Raw genomic sequence first — 19,345 nt, forward strand, 5'->3', positions numbered from 1 at the left:
CACACAGAATTAAACAACATTTTATAGTGAATAAATGACAGTTTTTCTGCACATATGAGCACAATCCAGGCGTGAATGATTTTCCCTCTCCTCTGTGCAAGTGTGTTTGATGCCTCTGGGTCTATTTCTGCTCCAAGTCAGCTGAAGGTGCATCCTGCCACAGACAGCAGCCATGGGCCTGAGCACAGCTCTGCCTCACAGGGAAGCAGCAGCAGCATCAGCAGCAGCAGGGATGTTACTGACCGGCATTTCAATATGGAAATATTCGGTGGAGACGTCCAGACCGGCAACAATGCAATAACCATCATCTGATTCTGCTACACAGACAGACACAACGGCTCTATTCATGCACGCAAATATTAGGACATATCAAATGGACGGCTGCTGGTGGGCTCCAGCCTCCTGGACACACAACCTTATACCGACTGGCACCGCAAAGTTGAACGTCACGTCGTCGTTTCTGCAGGTCGGGCTGACAGCCACATTAAGAAATGCGCAGCCACTGCCCAAAATGTCTAATCTGAACCACCTCTGCTGGAGCGAACAGACGCCGACACGCACCGGGAGCATATGCTGCTGTGTACGCGCTCCCAGCCAAACACTATTTATCACTATTTTACCGCAAAGCAAGGTTAAAAACAAAACAAAAACAGAAACATATAGAGCTTTACCTTGGAAATCAATATGTCTGCTCTTGGCTTTCCCCAATTTGTTTCACTGTCCCGATGGTTGCAATAATAACGCGTCCAACATCGCTCAGTCCTCCCTTGCCTCTGTTTTGCTGAGAGTCAGGGTGTGGAATACACACACACGCATGGCACGTAAAGATGCAAAGGCATTTTTTAATGTAGATACCATGCTTTTTTCCCCTCCAAGTCCAATACAACTGCCTCATCACATCATCACCACTGGATCCATCTAGAAGAGGAAAAATTGATCTGACTCCAGTTTCATTGGCAAACTGTACTTCAGAATAACTTTAAAAGTTAGCTGATAAAATACAATCCAGACTTGTGTTGTTTTATATGTGAGAGAAAACAGTCCAAATAGATTAGAACATGTGTGAAATAATTTGTTTTTGTCTGTCTATTTCACAGCAACAGTGATGGGTTTATATTTTTAAGTCAAATTCATCCTGCATTTGGTCACATCCATGGAGTAGTTCAGTTATAATTTATAGCAACTTTTGCAGTGTATTGGAACATGCATGTAACATATAAATTAAATCAGGGTATAGGAAGGATCAAAGCAAGTATTTATACCATGTGTTTTAATAAACCAACAAACAGGGATTTGAGAGTAAATGTAAAACATGATCTCTGTGCCCAGTTTAAAGATCCAATAAGAGAAAGCTGAGTTTTTGTCCGACTTCTCTCTATTCAGAGGGTTTCTTTCTTCTTGTTGTTCTTTGTTTGATTTATCTCATATGCCTTTACAGCTGCATTTAATACATTATTATAACTGTTGTATCAAATGTATAAATCTCAAAAATAAATCTAATTGAATCTACTATCAAATGGTTTGAAGTTACTGAAATGATTTACGTGTAAATCAGGTTGCTTTTTGGTAACACTGGACCTGTGTTGGGGGCTGGAGTCCAGCTCCTGTAGCTCCCGGTGCTTCCAGCAGAGGTCAGCCGTCGCTCTGGAGTGTCCGAGGCCGCTGGTGCTGCTGACTCACTGCTGGAAACACACATCCTCCTGAAGGAGGGAGGTTTTCACAGAGAGGAGCCAAATTAAAGCCCAGAGTCATCCATCAGCACCACGGGAGGTGTCAGTGCTCATCAGCCGCAGCCCCTGAACATACAGGACAGAAGGAGAGGAGCCATGCAGCTTCCAGAGGAGCAGAGCCTCTCAACCCCAGGATGATCATGGGGAGAGAGTGTATCAACCAATTATAGTGACATTTTAGGAGGATGTCCTTTTAAAAATAAGATGGTGGGAGGCTAGACCACATCCGTGGTGTCAGAATGAAAAGAAAATTCTGTATTGTGTTGAATTATTGTTTTGATTTCTCTTGTTTTCACCACGGTGGAGAAGATAAAGCAGCTTATGAAGTAGCTATGGCCCAAAATATTATACAATACACCATTATACTAACAGAATCCAAACCTTCCCCAGGGCAAACATGTGGCTGTATCAATGATAATAATAAATTATGACAAAAAATTGCAAGATAAACACAGATTTACTCTGCTGAGAGTGATAAATAAAACACAAGTATACCGGGTAAATCAAATGGATAGTAGATATGCCCTCACAATGAATTCATCATTTCATTCATCATTACCTCACTCTCTCCATAGCTCTTCAGTATCAGTATCAGTCAAGCAAGATGTTGAGTTTTTAAGCCACTGGACAAAAGAGGGGCAGTCAGAGCTTTTTTAATACAATGCAATTGAAGGTCAGAGTTTTCTCTAACAAATAGGCAATGTATTTCTGAATTTAAAAAAAATATTTTTGGTTTTAAAGGTGCTGGGAAAATATAATAATAGAGATGTTTTAACACCAAACTCCAAAAAGGATATTTCATGGGCTCCAAGAACAGTTCAGATGTTTCAGTCAGGAACAATGGCATAGGAACAAGGCTTCTCTGATTCACTGTCACTAATAAAGTCATATTACCTTGCACATATGTAATCTTGACCAGCTCTCCCTCAAACCCTCTGGACAATTGCCCACTCCGTCCATCATTAAAACCTGACATGGAGGATGTGAAATGCTGCTGAAGGACATTTGTTGAGGATATAACACAGTGCAGTTTCATGGTATGTCATCACAAAACCTCAGTAGGGCTCCATGTTCAAATGATGCCGGTTTGACCCCAAAATAAAAACAACAGCTTCTCCACCATTGTTAATTCCCTTAAATCAAAGTTGGAGGTCAGGGCAGCAAATATTTCTAATGAAGCTTTACTTTCAGAAGAGTCTTTTCTAGCAGCTGTGGTCGTCATTCCTGTGGTACATTAACACCGCAACAGGTTAAATCTGTGAGTGAATGTGCATACATGTACAGACTTATATCGCCCATTTGTTTTGAGTATAAATACAATGCTTTCTGTGTTGGATGTTTATTCAAACATCTCATGGAGCCTAAAATAACAGTTTCCCTCTGACTGTGTCGCCTCTGTTGTCAGTGTAACTCTGCACAGATGAGGCCTTGTTTTTACTCCTGATGGGAACAAAGAGCTGTCAGTTAAGAAACCAAAGCACATTGCCTGGTACTCGCAGTGACACAGATATAAATGGAAGCTTTGTGTACCAAAAAAGTCTTATTTTAAGTCTCTTTTGTCTGACAGTGGAAATCAACATCACAACAATATGAGGGAAACTGTAACTGATGCTGGTTGAACTCAGTAACAACAAGAATGACCTTTAAAAACAGCACCATGCTGTAAGTGCTCCAAATTTTCACACATATGTGATTATTGATCTTTAACTTTCAAAAGATGTAGAAAATGAGGCCAATTATATGGGTCTTATAATAATAAAATCAGGACTGTCTTCTTCATCATCATCACCCTCACGTTGCCCTTATCAGTGTTGGAGTGTTTCAGCAGTGTAAAATAGGAAATATGATCAACATAAATTCTCATATCCCTCTTTTCCTCTCGTCCAATAAGACGTTGTGACATCAAATAGCCACATCACCTGCGAACCAATTACACACTCACCAAGCATGAAGCCACACCCACCGCTCCTCCCTCCTCATCCTGCATTGTCATGGTGGTTGCTCCGGATGCAGTTGTCATGGAGATGGAAAAGGGCTCAGTGTCCACTGGTGGCACTGTTACCATGGAAATCCCGATCGCAGCAGCTGCCTCAGTGGAGAGAGCTGAGCTGGAGGAGTGTGTTCAGCACCATGGACAGCAACACCATCACCACACAGCGGCTGCATTCCAGCACAGAAACTATCGCATGCTGATTGTGATCGGAGAGATTTCCACCGGCCATCACCTCGACGCCGCCAGGAAACAGATCACACAAGGTAGGCCCACAGAGCAGGTCAGACACCGCCAGTCTGTGGGGAACGATTTCTAAGTCTGAGCAGGAAAACTGTGAATAAGATAAATTCCCTTCATCTTACTTGTCAGAAAAATGTACTTTAAAGCGCACTGAGTTATCCATAAGTTTAGGCTGTCTTTTATTTTACACCACTGACATAACTTAATAATTGTAAAACACTGTGACTATGATCTCGACTGCTTCAGTTTCACAAAAACTGTCAAATTATTATACACTGCTCCTTCACTTCATGTAAACCTGAACCATCATAGTGAACAAACACTCAGTGCAGCTAAAAGTCTTGATTTCAACAGAGGTAGACAAGTGGCTGTATTCAGCAGCACAATGGCTTTCTTCTGATAAATTGTTTCTCACTGATAAACACATAAAAGCAGTATTTTATTGTTGTCTGTCAATGCGGAGCCAGATACCTGGCTTAAACACTACTCACTGTTGTACTATTGTATTCTCTATGATCGTCCTATGTTTTGTCAAAGTCTGCATCTTCAAATAAACTTTGCCAATGATAAGCTGTACAAAATCATAGATTTTGACAAAATTTGAAAAAATCTAAAATGACAGCCTGGTGGTTTGTGCCTTTGTCAAACCTTCCTGAGTTTACAGCACTGAACAAAGATAAACTGTTTTTGCTGTGGATTATAATGAGTCAAATTGACCTTGAACTTTTTTAGATATAAAATGTCATCACAAAATCTCATCCTTATCCTTTAATTTGTGTCATAATATGTGTATGAATTTGTTAGTTACGTCTGAAAATACTGTTCTGTGAGATCACGGTGACCTTGACCTTTGACCAGCAAATTTGAATCAGTTTATTATTACAGCAATGTGAAAGCCGGAGCCATGTGACCGATTCTTCTCAGAACAAAAAGCCAGTGTTGTGTGGAGATACACAAGTGTTTAGTTTAGACATGAGGTCAGACTGTGGGTGTTGATTTGGCATTCAAGGCAACAAACTCCCAGTCACCTACAGTACAAATACACAGTCTACACTCAGTTATGGAGGTTTTTTGTACTGCATGTAAAGACAGAGGAACTCAGATACTAAATGAAAATGATGTTACCTACTTCTAATTCAGATGAGTGAAATGTTTCTGATGAACTTTGTTCATGTTCTTTTTGCTTTGACAGGTCTGCGCTCCTGGAGTGTTGATCTGACTGTTTGTGACCTGAACAAAGAGCTGCAGCTGTTTGAGGCTCGACACACCGCTCAGTTTTCGGCAGAGGTCAAAGGTCAGTCTGAGTTTATCCGATTTTGTGGGTTATGTTCCAACTTGTCTTGCAGCAGTTTTTTGTTTTTTTCCAAGCCAGTATGAGTTGTTTTTGTGGTGTGGAGACAGTAATTGCCAGCTCTGAGTCTGAGCTGTGATGGTATCACGGTCTGTAGCTGGAGGGAGTTAATATGTTGCTGCCTGCCGTCTTATCACAGGCAACCCGTCTGCAGCTGTGGCTGCACAGCGTCGCTCTGGCACACGGGAGATCAGATTACATCTCAGTCTGAGTTTGACAACACGTCCTTTCTCCTCTGCCTCCCTTTGTCCCCTGTTCTCAATGCACACATGCATCGATGATACAGTATCAGGGGAGCTGGAGACGGTGCGGGCTGTATTGATCAGGCTCTCATATGCAGGCTACACGTCAGGCTGGCAATCAATGGGGGCCGAATGTGAGAGCCTACACTATCTGTCGGGGGAATATAAGATCTAAGACCCTAGCCCTGTGGTGTAGAGTGAATGGAGCCAGTGTTCATGAGGATGTGGGTGTGAATGTGTCTGCTCTCTGGATCACTGCTTAGTATTTACAAAGGAAACTCTTGTGTCACCAGCATTTATTATAACTGTGGCATATTCAGCCTTTACTGTAACTCAGTGGGGTCAGATAACAGCTCGGCGCAGAGAGGAGGATGTGCTGAGCTGAGCGTTCACTGAGCTCTGAGCGTGGACCTTTAAAAAGCAGTCACATCTTGGTGCACATTTCTCCGCCCACACAGGTCTCTGCTGCTGCTGTTATGTAAGGAGTATAGGAATGCATGCATCTGCTTGTTGACATCAGTTTGTAATATACAAGCATCACAAATAAACATTTCATCATCAAACATTGTCCAAAATACTTTTTACATCGACCCAGCTCTGCAAGAATTTCACATGACGTCATTGTCTCACCATCCTAATCCACTGCACAACTTCACAGCCTCCTCTGGTTCTCACACTTACATTGTGACCTGTTTCAGCTGGGATATATAACTGTTAAAGTTTTGTCACCTTCCTGACATCCTTCAACTAAAGCAATTATTACAGTCTGTGATTACACTCTCATTGTGCTGTATTCGGCTTTCAGTGGAAACTTCATGAGTAATTCAGCATTCTCCATTAATCACCCTTTGCTAATAAATAACCAAAATTTCAATTTTTCTTTCTGTCTCACGTCGGTCATATTCATAGATGGATGTTTCTCTCCTGTGATCTCTCCACTCTGTCTCGCTGTTAGCATCCTCTCTCTCTCCCCTCGCCATGCTGTATCTCTCTCTCTCTCCTGATCTGGTCATTTTACTGGAAAATGCACACACAGATGGACAGACAGAGGCTCTGTGTGTGGCTCAGTGCTCCCGGAGACACAGATGCAGAGATGTCTGGCAGAGAGCAACATCTGTGCTCTAGGCTGGGCAGGGGCAGTTAACCCTGTCACTGAGGGGCCCAGTCTTATTTCAGGTGATATGGCAGAGGTGGGAATCCCTGCGATACGATATTATCACAATACTTATATCTCAATACAATATTATTATTATTATTATTATACAATATTATTGCTATATTAAAAATACTGCAATCTTTAGTTGGGAGAATCCAAAGCTGAATATTCATCACAAAGCCAGATTGTGTCCACTTGTACCCCTTCAGGCTCTTGGGCTTTCAGAGACTCTCCAGAGTAGGACAGGCAAGGTTTATCAAATAGTTGTAGATGGAAATTGTATCCTCCAACTGTTTCAGTACTCATGAGAAGCACCCCGGGGCCATGATAAGGGTCCGTCATGTTTAATTTGTCAACTTTTGTGACATATCACCAAATTTCTGTGGACTGAAAATAGCACAGTGAACTCTGCTGGCTTGAAATCAGCACTGGCGCCATTCCTTTTTGCTCGAGCTTTATGCAAACCGAACGATTTGCCAAAGTAGTTTTTATTTCAAGTTTATTTAAAACCTTAGTTCAATCTTTTAGTTTAGTTTGTTTTTATAAGCAAGCTTGCACTGGTGCGACCTCACAGAGAATTATCAAAACTGGAGTAAGAATGAATCCTCCCACGCCTGAAGGAAACACGTGTGGTCACATTCATAGCAGCAGGGACCACGAAACAGGAACAAAAACACTGTCAGAGAGCAGGCTGTCCTCAGTGTCCTCCATGAGTTGAGTCTCCGCTCTCTGTGCAGGTAGAGAATGAGGTAGTCTCTACCAAAATGGCAGCAGTGCAACTAACTAAGCTAGCTCGCCCCACATAACCAAACTCACTGACCACCAACGAGTCCAAACTGTCTCACACATGGAAGCAACTTAACTAGCAAACAATGAGCAGGCCACCATAACAGCACAAACACTTAATAGTCTGTGGTGTCTACCTACCGACTCCACACACTGTCAGTTTGGAGAAAAGGCTTGCTCTCATAATAAAAAGGAGATTTGTTGTTTTAAGAGTGTGAATTGCAAAGTTCAAAATGTATATTGAGCTAGCCACATATGATTCTTTTTTGTATTTTAGATGGAAAGCTATATCCATATTGAAGGGCCAATATACGTCCATACAAAAATCCTGCAAAATTCTGGGCCCCTGCAGGCACAATAAATGGGACACATATTAGAAAGCTGCCCAGTATTTGTCTCCGTCTCTGTGGTGTTTGTATTCTCTATTTCCCGTTGTTTGCATTGTGATTAACATGCTGATGAAATCTCTTTTGAATCAGAATCATACTTAACTGCATACACTTTACAATGACAATAAAGTATGATTCTGATTCTGATTCTGATTCTAAATGTTGTAACTGTTTTACATTTTGGGGTTTAAAAATTGTTATGGATTGGCCTGTATTAATGACTTATCATGGACATTTATGGACTTTGAGTCAGCATGTTTGTGCTGTGGCTGGGCTGTATCATTATATTGTAGGATGTTACACTACTGGCACGGCTCCTCAGTAACTAGTTTGATTGCATTGAAATACCATCCATGGTCCCGGGAGGATGAACCCTTGTGACTGTGCTGGTCCTCTGACTTGTGTTGTTCTCTGTGGTTCTGAGTGGACATCTCTGCATGCTAACACACTAAACACACTAACACAGATATGCATCTGATGGTTTTTACATTACATCTGTTAAACATCAGCAGATTACTTCTTGAGACTACTTTTCAATAACAGTGAAATATGTTACATAGGTTCTGCAGCCAATAGCACCTTTTTGTGATTCCCATTTTAAAAATATCTTCGATGCACTTAAGTAATCTGATTACTGTCTGCTTCCTGCTCTAATCTCATTTCTTAAACGTCACATTAACAAGAAGCCTGCTGTCTGTAATTGGAGTGAGAGAAACTGGAGTCCTGCAGAGAAGATGGACTTCTGGGTCATGTAGGCTACAGGACTAAGCAGAGTTTCTAATGGAGTTTTATATGAATGGATTTACATAACAAAAGCAATGGAGAGGTCAAGTGCTACTGTGGCAGAACCAGAGGAATAATCAAATGCTGCTGGATAATAATAATGATAGATGTTTTTCATTTGGTCAATGTCTGATTTAGCTAATTTGCCTGCTGATAATAATGAATGCATGGGACAATAAATCTCTTGCTACAGATGCTAAAAACAGCAGCACTGTCATCCGTCAGTAATGCACTTTTAATGTAGAGCTGTTTGCCTTTTGATACGGCCTGGTCAATTTGCCACAGGTGGATGATGTTCTATCCACAACTAATGGCTAAATAAAGGAGGCACCTGATCTCAGTTTGGAGCCACAGCAAAAGGTCTGAATACTTTTGTAAATGATTGATTTCAGTTAGATTTTCAGTTTGGTTTTAAATGCCCAAAACTGTTGAGTGTAAATGGGCAAAATGACAAAAATATCTGAATTAAATCAACAGCATAATAATGAAAAAAAATAAATAAATAAACTAAACACATAACAATATACGTGCATGTGTATCAGAAATGAATACTCTCTGAAGACACTGTATTAATTAATCTGGTACTGCCCTGCTGTATGTAAGCTTCACAATAAGTAGGTTATTGTAGTGCACACAAACACTCTCTCTAATGTCCTGTGTTCATCTAATGTTGTGCATGTAAATACAGTGAATGCGGTGCTGTGGAGAATAAAATCCATATCTAGTGTAGGAGAGATGCCATCAATATTATTGATTAATCCCTCTCTCTTTGTCTTCGCCATCTGGTTCCAAACTGTTCATCCTCAGCCTCACAGCTCACACTGACCCGTCTCATCCAGCTCCAGTCTTCAGACCTCTGCGGGTAAACACATGAATGTAGAGATGTGTGCTGCAGCCTAAAGCAAACACAGCTGGTCCCTCAGGATCACCAGCAGACTGCTGCAGTAATCTGCACAAACACACACACATATACACACACACAGCAGCTATATTGTATTTCAGTAGTGTATTGCAGGTAATGCAGTCTAGACAGACCGCGGATGCTGTGTATCAACCTGTCCAGATTCAACCATCTCAGTAATTTGATATTTTGTAAGAGAGATGAGCATTCATCACTGGGATCCAGAGATCTGCATTACAGCACATTATAGAGTCCATTCTCTTCCTCATTCATCCAAATACAATATCAAAATCTCATAGTAACAGTCAGCTTTAGCTCACTCACATGTTGCCTATTTTCCTAACACCATAGAAAATGGTGTTTAAATTCAAGTACTGAAAAGTGGGTGTAAATAATGTTTGCATTTGTAACAATACCAAAGCTGTAGGGCTTCGACTTGGTTATCTTGGTGATGTTTTAAACTAATACAATGTGCATCACTTTAGTTAACCAAAGCCAACATTAATATCTGCATCTCTGCACTCAACTGCAGGAGCAAGGGAAAAACAAACAGGACCACATTCTGTAGTGTAGTTCATACTGACATGAATGTTTTATTTGTCGTCAATTAGTGCAGACATTTCATTCAAAACCACAGCTGTCCTCCTCATGGTGGCAGTAGAGACAAAGTCAGAGGACCACCAGAGTCACAAGGTTTCATCCTCTGGAAGATCATGACTGTCTGAACAACTCTCATGTAATTCATATCTCTGTCTGACACTGTCGACTAACACTGCCATCCATATCAGAACTATGTGTTTTTAATGGTTTTTAATGGGGTCTAATGTTTCACTCTGTCGGATCAGATTCTGTCTTGATCTCACAGCAGGTTTTTGCTTTGCCACGTTGATCTCACCTACGGCCAAAAGACACAATGGCATGAATGACATGAAAAACCCACACAGCTCTACCATAGTTAAATAAAGGTTTGAAGAAGGTTGACAGTGGCTTCAGGGATGCTGGTTCAAATCCACAGGGAAACGGAGCAGGTTCAGTAACACTTCAGTCTGACAGGAGCAGGTCTAATCTGGGTTTGTCCCTAAAAAAGGAGCAAGACTTTGAGTGCAGACCTCTTTAGACTCCTTTACTGTTATTTGATGGCCACAATCACAGAAGTAAAAAAAAAAAACAGGCTGCAGAAGAAGACACACAAAAGATGTCAGAGACAAAATGGCAGCATAACACTTTCTGACTGAAGCCTTAACCAACTAGTCTGGACCTCTGGTTAATAAGGCCCCCTTCCAATTTCTAACTAATGTGAACATTAGGAACCAATCTGTCTGAGTTGGACACATGAAAGAAAACAAAAACATCAAGATGACAAATAAAGCCCTCCCCTTCTGATGGTGATGAACAGTGATTGCAACCTGTCACCCAGGGCAGGAGGATGACGGCCTTATTGTTTGGCCTTATTTTTTTTGGAGAGTTAGAGGAAAGTGAAGAATATTAGATGAATCAACATCCTGGTAGAAATCATCAAATGATGATTTGCTGTACCTATTGTTTTACTCGGGCTGTGTTTGCAGGATTACACGTGGCAGGCTTTTATTGACATGAGTGGTTTGAGTAAAAATGAGTGAAGCGAGAAAGTAATCAATGTTTGCGTCAGGGAGCAGGGGGGAAGGTGCAGAGAGTAATAGCTTGGTAATTGTGGACCTGAAGGCGCCGGGGCACGCTGCTCTGACCAGAGTGGCCAATAAGAATATGCTTGTCATCCATATTAAAAGGTTTCATCCAGTTCTTCCAAGAAATAATGTGTTTTCATGCTACACTGGTTCTGTATTGCAATTTAAGTCTGTCTGGAGCCCAGAAAAACAAATCAGCTCACAGGATGAAGTAGGATGAGAAAACTCACTTCTTTGTTGCTCCTTTTATGGAAATGTAAGATATGACATGTATGTCTCTATATCAAGAGTGATGTTGCCATATGTGTCAACTATCAGTGGCTATACTGTATTAATATACATGTCCTAATAGGTATATGAAGATAGGTTTATAATATGAAATGGCCATAGTTAAAGTCGAGGGTTGCAAGATGTAAGAGTAAGAATAGGAGTAGTAAACATACACATAAAAAAATCTATATTTTTCCTCAGTTTTATTTGTTGTATTATTTTTCATTATTTTCAAACATGTTACTTCTTATTCTGAGAAAGAGGTCTCTCTCACTTTTGAACTATTTGACCCTTTGTATGTTTATAATATCAACATATTCTGACAGATTTGTGGATGGCTATACTTACTATGTCAACAATATACTGTAAGCATGCATACATAATGCAGATCTAGCCTATGTTAAAATAAGAAATGATTCAAATTTCTAATTAGTTTCATAATATTTATGTACAGGTACATACAAAATAAAATATATATTTTATATAGAGAATTTCGATATATGTATATTACAATTCAAAGGTCACATTGGAAAATTGATCAGATCCAGGCAGTGAAGTGAGCGCCCCCTCAAACTGAAGGTCAGTCCTTCAGAGGTGTTGTCCAGTGGCTCTTCTAATGACAGCCGTGCTCCGAGTGGTTTAGAAATTCAGCCCTGATTCGTGTTTACTATTCAGAAATCCTCTCACAGCATCCAGGGGATCTGTGCAGGATTGGCCTTCCTGCCTGTAACACCACAGCTCCTCCTCGCCTGTGCCTTGAATGCTAATATGCAGCCGGTGGAGGAGTGCAAAGTCATCATGGCTGACAGGCTCAAACATAGAACACCAAGGGAAATCTATAAGGCCGAGAAGGCAGAGTGGCAGGCCCCGTGATCAAACAGGATCAACTGGTTTCCACTCCGAGCAGAGAATGAAATCAGGTGAATGATCAATCGATTATCATCTTTTATAAATGATCTTAGGCTGATGATGTTCTCATATTCTGACTGACTTTCTCACATATCAAACAAAATTTGTCTTTTTGATCTTAAAATAGACGTTAACAGAGGGTGTCGAGCTCGTCAGCAAAGATAGACAGATTGGGTCCAGGGCAGAAGAGGATGACACCAGATAGAAAAGCTGCCACTGCTTTCAAGTGGGATCAGTTCTTAAGCTGGAGTGACAGAGACGGTTTTCAACAGCATCTCATTAGAGTGAAAATGTGTGTTGCAGGAAAATAACACAGCCCAGTGCCAGCGTTTTGCTCCATGCTCAAGCCCTCGGGTGCCCGTGTGGAAGAGCTCCAACAGACACGACCTCCCTGATGGGCAGCATATGTACTGAGGGACGGCCAGTGCCCTCAGGGTCTCACAGCCATCCTGAAGGCCTCACTCACTGATAACAAGAAACACAGTGTAGACACAGGAGGGTTTGGCAGCTCAGAGGAGGAGGAGGAGGAGGGGGGTGCTGGTGTCTGACTGAGGCAGAGGGTCAGTGTGATGAGATTCAGCAGCTAAAAACATCATCAACAATAAACTGCAGGACTTTATGTGCCATTCTGGCTCATTAGGCTTAAAGATGCCATTCTGAACCACTCAGTTATACTTTACATCCTGCCATTGGCTACGGTTGAAAGGCATTGTGGGAAATGTAGGATAACTCACTCAGTCTATCGGAGAGAGATCAGACAGGTAGGCTGATTTCCTCTGAAAATGGCATTCACAAGCATTCAGAAACCATCGAGGTTTGTGAAGATGCACTGATGAGTTGATGATCTAAACAGACGATCAACAGAAAATTAGCAACAGTTTTTTTTTTCATGAATTTCTTGTGTGTTTTTTTTATTTTTTATTTACTTATTTCTTTTTCAAAAATGAATAGTCACATTTTCTGTGATTACTCCCAGGTTACTTTGGTTTTTTTTTCCACTGTTTTCTCTCACACATTCTGCATTGAAAAAGTCAGTCAGTCCATAAAGACAGGAATTATCAGACTTACTGGTAGTGAAAACAGCTGAGAGTCAATGACTTGACACTTTACCAGACTGGAGCCACAGCATGGAGGATGTCGGGCTGGAGCCAGTTGTTATGCATCCATGGTGGTGACAGTCAGAGCAGGAGTCTGTGCGTCTGTCCATTCACATGGACACAGTTTCTCAGTAACACCTTGACAAAACTTGAAATTTGGCATAAATTTATCCACTGGGCCTAAAGGATGAACTGATCAGAATTTGAAGGTAAAAGGTCAAAGGTCAAGGTCACAGTGACAGCAGAAAACACTTTTCAGCCAAAACTCATGACAAGGTGAGTCTAACATTTGTTGTACTTAGATTATATGACTATGACTATATTGCAGCCCTGCGAGGTCTGAGCTTTTGGGGAGGGGCTGTTTGTTTTTGTCCAGTTTGGGACAGTAGAAATCAGTTCAGTCATATGGTTTATCCTTTTAGGGCCACAGAGGTGCGCCGGCCACCTGACGTAGGGTGAGTGTGGGGTTAACTCTGGACACTTCACCAGTCCTTCGAGCCCAACAACCATTTACAGGAAATTTATAGAAAATCGAGGTAGGTACAAGAAGAAGCTGCAAACTGTGCAGATGTGAAACCAGAACCACATGAGGCAAAAATGCAAACCACAGTGAACACAAGTGTTGTTGCTTTCACTCTTTGATCAATTAGTGACTCCAGTGGCACCAAGTCAAAAGACTCCCCATCTCCTCCAGTGTAGACGCTCAGCTTCCCACAGGAAACAGTATGACGCACTGTTGTGTCTGTTATGTCACCGTGAAACAGATACAGTATGACACACAGGCGATCGGTACATCCATCACTTTATGTTCATTAGGGTCTCAGTCCTCGGCATCGCCTCTGCTGGCATCACACTGATCCCTGATTGACTGATGAGGTACAGGGACAGTCTGGCTACATGAAAGATTATGTTTTATCCCAGGGGAGGAGGAAGAGGATGAGTGGGAGAAGGAAGAGGAAGAGGAGGGTGGCAGTAATGGTCAACATGAATGCAGCTGTCGCCCACACGATGCAATTAATACAGACTCAGTGGACCCACACTGCAGAGTGATGGCCAATAAAGAAACCTGACTGCGTCACAGAGCCCTCAGGGGAGATGCAGTCAATAGTGAGCATTGAAGCTCAGTGGATCTAATCACACAGGTCTGAAGACACAAACATCAACACACACTGAGCTTTTTACAGCTTTGAATTCATCCTCACGTCATTGCATCATCTACCCCCTGGTCTCTGTTATTGATCAAGCTGAACAGTGATTCAACGTCGCTGCTTATTGTTGAACAGCACAGTGGACGTACTGTAGTGCTCAACACACTTACAACTTAAAAAAAACACATACAAAAAAAGCACTACATTTAAAAAAAAATGATTTAATCAATTAGACAACACATCTGACATTCACAACACAACAGAAGTGTTTCCAGGGACAAAAAAAGTGACGGGCCCAGCTAAAGGCTAATGCTGAGCTAACAGTAGTCTACACATGATCAACAATATCTAAATCATGTGATATTGATATTATAATAAATCAAAACTCATCTTATTTCAAACACAACTAACAGCTAGCCGTCTTCACAGCACTGAAGCCCTGAACAAAATAGGCCCAGCTGGGTCCTACTGACAACGCTATAGTGTTGTGTATTGTGAGTTCTGGCAGTGCATGTGATGTCAAATTGACATCTGAATTTGTAGCGCATGTCTGTCTTTGAAGATGTTTTGAGTTGCAAAGTATTGGCCCTCAGGAGATTCTTGGCTCTCAGGGCCACCGTAGAATTGTAATTAAAAAATGAATGAATGAATGAATACCTTTATTGTCATTTATACCAAGGTAAAAACAAAATTTAAATTTTTATGATAATGTGATGATGATGTGACGACTCTACAGAATACTGAAATTAATACCAGTTCAGTCAGACAACTCACGATTCAAATGTTTATTACAGATTTAGAGTCTGGTGTCTAGGCTCTGAGCTTATCACTCCCTGATTTCATTAAATATACATGGGAGTGATGAGGACATATCTTAGCCCCCCTGAAGCCTGCAGGTGGATGCTGGGGCTGAAACAATAGCCGGTGGGTGATAGAAAGCAGGGCAGCAGTGGATAAATCTTGCAGCTTAAATAGTGCACCAAATTGGGAGGGTGTGTATGATTGAGTGAGGCATGTCATGTGATTAAACAGCAGCTCGAGTTTGTCTGCCTGAACTAGCTCACAGGCTTTGCTTCATTTAGTAACTGTAACTTAAAGTTGGTGGATGCAGCTATGTGACATTGCATAACATTGACTTATCAGTAGGCTAGCACTCGACAAGAGAGCTCACCAAAGTCAGTCTGATTCGCTCCCCAGGAAATATGAAAGTCTCCAGAACTGCAGGGCCATCCATCTGATAGTTGGTCGGGTGTTTTATCGACACATCCACATAAATCCCTCCACGTAAGTCTGCATGAAATTTAGAGCATAGAGGGTTCATGTCCCTCAGTACAGTAGATTGTTCACAATATGTGACACACACACACACACACACACACACACACACACACACACTACAAACTCACACCCAGAGGCTCAGTGGGTGTTCACAGAGCGTGACGGACACAACAGCAGGCTGAACCTGACAGAGATGAGTGATGGCTGCTACACAGAAGAGGCTGTCAGGAGGCCTGAGCAGCATTAGTAAAGACCCCTCACACATACACACACACGCGCGCGTATAATATCATCAGCTTCATTCCCCTCACGTACACACAACAGTTTTGCTGCCAAGGAGACAAAAGCAAACAGAGGCAGAGCAAATGGTGCTCACAGAGTGATGGAGGTGGATGGTTCCTGAGTGGGCAGTAATGTAATCCTGCTGTGTCAGCACATGTACCTCCTGTGTGTGTGACAACTGCATTACAACATTATTCACTACACTTAAAAGTCATCTTTTTGTTCCCCTCTCCTTGCTCTTTATGTCTTCCCTCCCTCTTGGGGACGTTGAATGGCAACACTGCTGACCTCACAGAACTGCCTCTTATGAGTTTCTGTCCCCCACTGCACATACATGGCTGAAACTAATCTGTTTCCTTATTGATCTCTCGCCAGGAATGACTCAAATATACAGCAAATCACAGAGCTTGTGCTGTGAAAAGCAATATTTACAGTCACAGCAGTGAGCTGGATATTAATTAACACAGTAGCCTACAGAAAATAATCCACAAGGACGACACACACAGTCTGTGATGTTACGTCGGCCGTCTAGTGGGCAGTTAAATTTTAATGACACGCCTTAAAGATGTCCAGGCGTGGTGAGCAGCGTTAGTCTTGGGTGTGGTTTAGGAGAACGTGTGCTGATTAATAATTCAGCAGCAGTTATTGATCCATCCCTCAGCTTCTCTGCAGTCAGGGCTGTACATCAAGAGGGAGGGTCCCCTGGCACTGTGCCTTTTCATCTGGACTCACATACCTACAGATATGTGTGTGTGTGAGAGAGTGAGTACACATGAATGCAATAAACGATGTGAAACACAGTTAAATTACTGTAATGTGAACTGCACCGGGGAGGAAGAGTCTGTAGGGATGGCTGTTATGTCCTTCCAGTGGACAGAGGACGCATAGGCTACACTGAATTACAACTTGATTAGGTTCATCTATATAGTTCCCTGCCATAAAACAGGTCATAGTGGCTCAGTGATGCATTTATATTGAAAACATGTGGTCAGGATGGTGTAGTTGTCGGGGTGGATGAACACTGCATTATTAGCGCTGCATGTTCCTGAGCTCTGGAGGCTTCAGAGAGAAGTCAGAGGAAAGGGGCTTGGACTTTTGACCTGTGTATTTTCAAAATGTAATTTCATTTTTCATTTAGCCTATTGTTTATTTGCCGAGGACAGTGCACATTAATGAACAATTTAACGCCATGGCGTCATATAGCCTAAGTGTGCCAGATTTAGTTCAAAGCTGGAAACCAGGATACAGGATCTCTCCAGGATCTCCAACCCTATACCTTTAAGGTAAAAAAAAAAAAAAAAGTAGCATAGCTAAGAGGTAAAAATCTTGCATAGTTCCTCCTTAAAATATTCAAAACAAATCAGCTTTACAAATATTTTATGGGGGAGGAAATTAATTCATTGTCAGGCCTTGAGGAGACACATGCTGAATGTAAACATAACTTGACAGTATAACATAAATTGTCAATGTTGTTTAGCAGAAAGCTCCACTGGGTCTTTTAACAAAACAACTCAAGCAGCTCTGAGGCGCTGCTGTAAAACACTCAAAATGACAAAGCTAAAAAGCTGATAGGCAGGAATAATGTCCACCGACTTAGTTGAGCATGTTAGCATGCTAACATTTGAAGGTGGGGGAAATATTAGACTCTCAAGTCGGCAGAGATTTTATTATGTACCAATGCTGAGAGGAGAGGCATTTTCTTTTTCTAATAACAGTTCATACTGAGGTGCGAGAACTGTAATAACAGAGACATTTCACTCAGTACCACAAATCTGAACCACACGACAGCACTAGAGAAAAACTCTGGGGATCAAGGAACAATGAATGTCTGTAGAAAATTTCAGTCGTTGATATATTTAATTTGGGACAACAGCGGTAGCCCAACATGTTGCCAGATGTTGCTAGCATTATTAAAAAAGAAAACAAAAGCTGTTGGTGCAGTTTTTAAGAAAAGCTGAGACGTTACTTTAATTTACAGTAATCAGACTGAACTTTACCATTACTGTAAAAGGTATTGAAGTATTGTTCAAATAAGTATTGAACGCTTCAGCACTTGCATGGTGAACATGCATAGAGGCCATGGTGGTTGAGTGCATTATTCATTGTTTAAACAACTGTACCTGCTAATTCCAGGTCTCTCTAAAGCTCTCTGTCAGTGGTCCTTTGCTCTTGGACAACTTTTCTTATTATTCTTTCGACTCCGTCAGAAATCTTGAGAGGAGAACCTGGTCATGGCCAGTTTACGGTGAAATTATGTTCTTTTCAGTTCTGGGTAACGGCACTAACGGATAAAACAGTGCTTTTAGGCACATCTGTAACCTATGTTCTGCAACATAAATTTCTGAAGATCTTGAGAGAGCTCTTTGCTTATACCCATCATGAGAAGCTTCTTGTGTGACACTTTAGTGATGAGAAACCCTATAGGCGTCAATTTGGACTAAACCAGTTGATATAACTTTGCACTGATAGAGGACAGGATTACTTTCTAAATACTGACAGACTCCATCTGCTTTCTTGGCTTTCCATACCTTTTTGCACCTCCTTTTCTTCATGTGTTACAGTAAATACTTATCCCCTGTGTCATTTCAATTTATTACACATTGCTTACGTAATTTATAGACATAAATGTTTGGATTTCTTTGTATGTGTGTATTATTTGGGTTGTTGCTGACATCTGGTGAAAATTTCATGTCAATAGCTCTATTAGAAATATATTTTTTCTGAGAAAAATGTTGACGTGTTTATTGTCGTGGTATTTTATTCTTTGTTTTCATGAGGTAAGATTTCCTTTCCTTTATTCCTCTCCAGGTTTTTTACGTAATCTCACCTGCACATCTGGTTTGCTGTATTTTAGTTGTTTTGCTTGCTTGTATTGTATTTTATGTATATGGGTCACCGTGGGTTATGATACCACACATGCTCAGAAAACATTTACAGCTCAGGTTCAGTAAGAATAGAGCCACTGAACCACTGCACTTAGAGAATAGAGTCTCTCTGAAAGCAGCCAGTCATAGTGGTAATTCTTACTGTAACGGCCTTCTCAGAAACAAATGAGTAAGTGTGTGTGTGTGTGTGTGTGTGTGTGTGTGTGTGTGCTTCCTGAGTGAAAGAATGGAGAGTAATGTA

General features: G+C 41.4%; 1 protein-coding gene across 1 annotated transcript in view; it reads left to right on the plus strand.

Moving 5' to 3' along the window:
• Positions 1–3,748: 3,748 nt before the first annotated feature.
• Positions 3,749–19,345, plus strand: part of map1aa (microtubule-associated protein 1Aa) — a gene marked incomplete at both ends in the record, with an annotated part of 38,597 nt that continues 23,000 nt past the window's right edge. Inside the window, 2 exons of the mRNA XM_083995311.1 lie at positions 3,749–3,986; positions 5,156–5,257. Coding sequence (XP_083851437.1) covers positions 3,749–3,986; positions 5,156–5,257 — 340 coding nt within the window. The remainder of the gene's footprint in view (positions 3,987–5,155; positions 5,258–19,345) is intronic.

Source organism: Trachurus trachurus (genome assembly GCF_905171665.1).
Source record: "Trachurus trachurus genome assembly, chromosome: 3".
Taxonomy (NCBI): domain Eukaryota; kingdom Metazoa; phylum Chordata; class Actinopteri; order Carangiformes; family Carangidae; genus Trachurus; species Trachurus trachurus.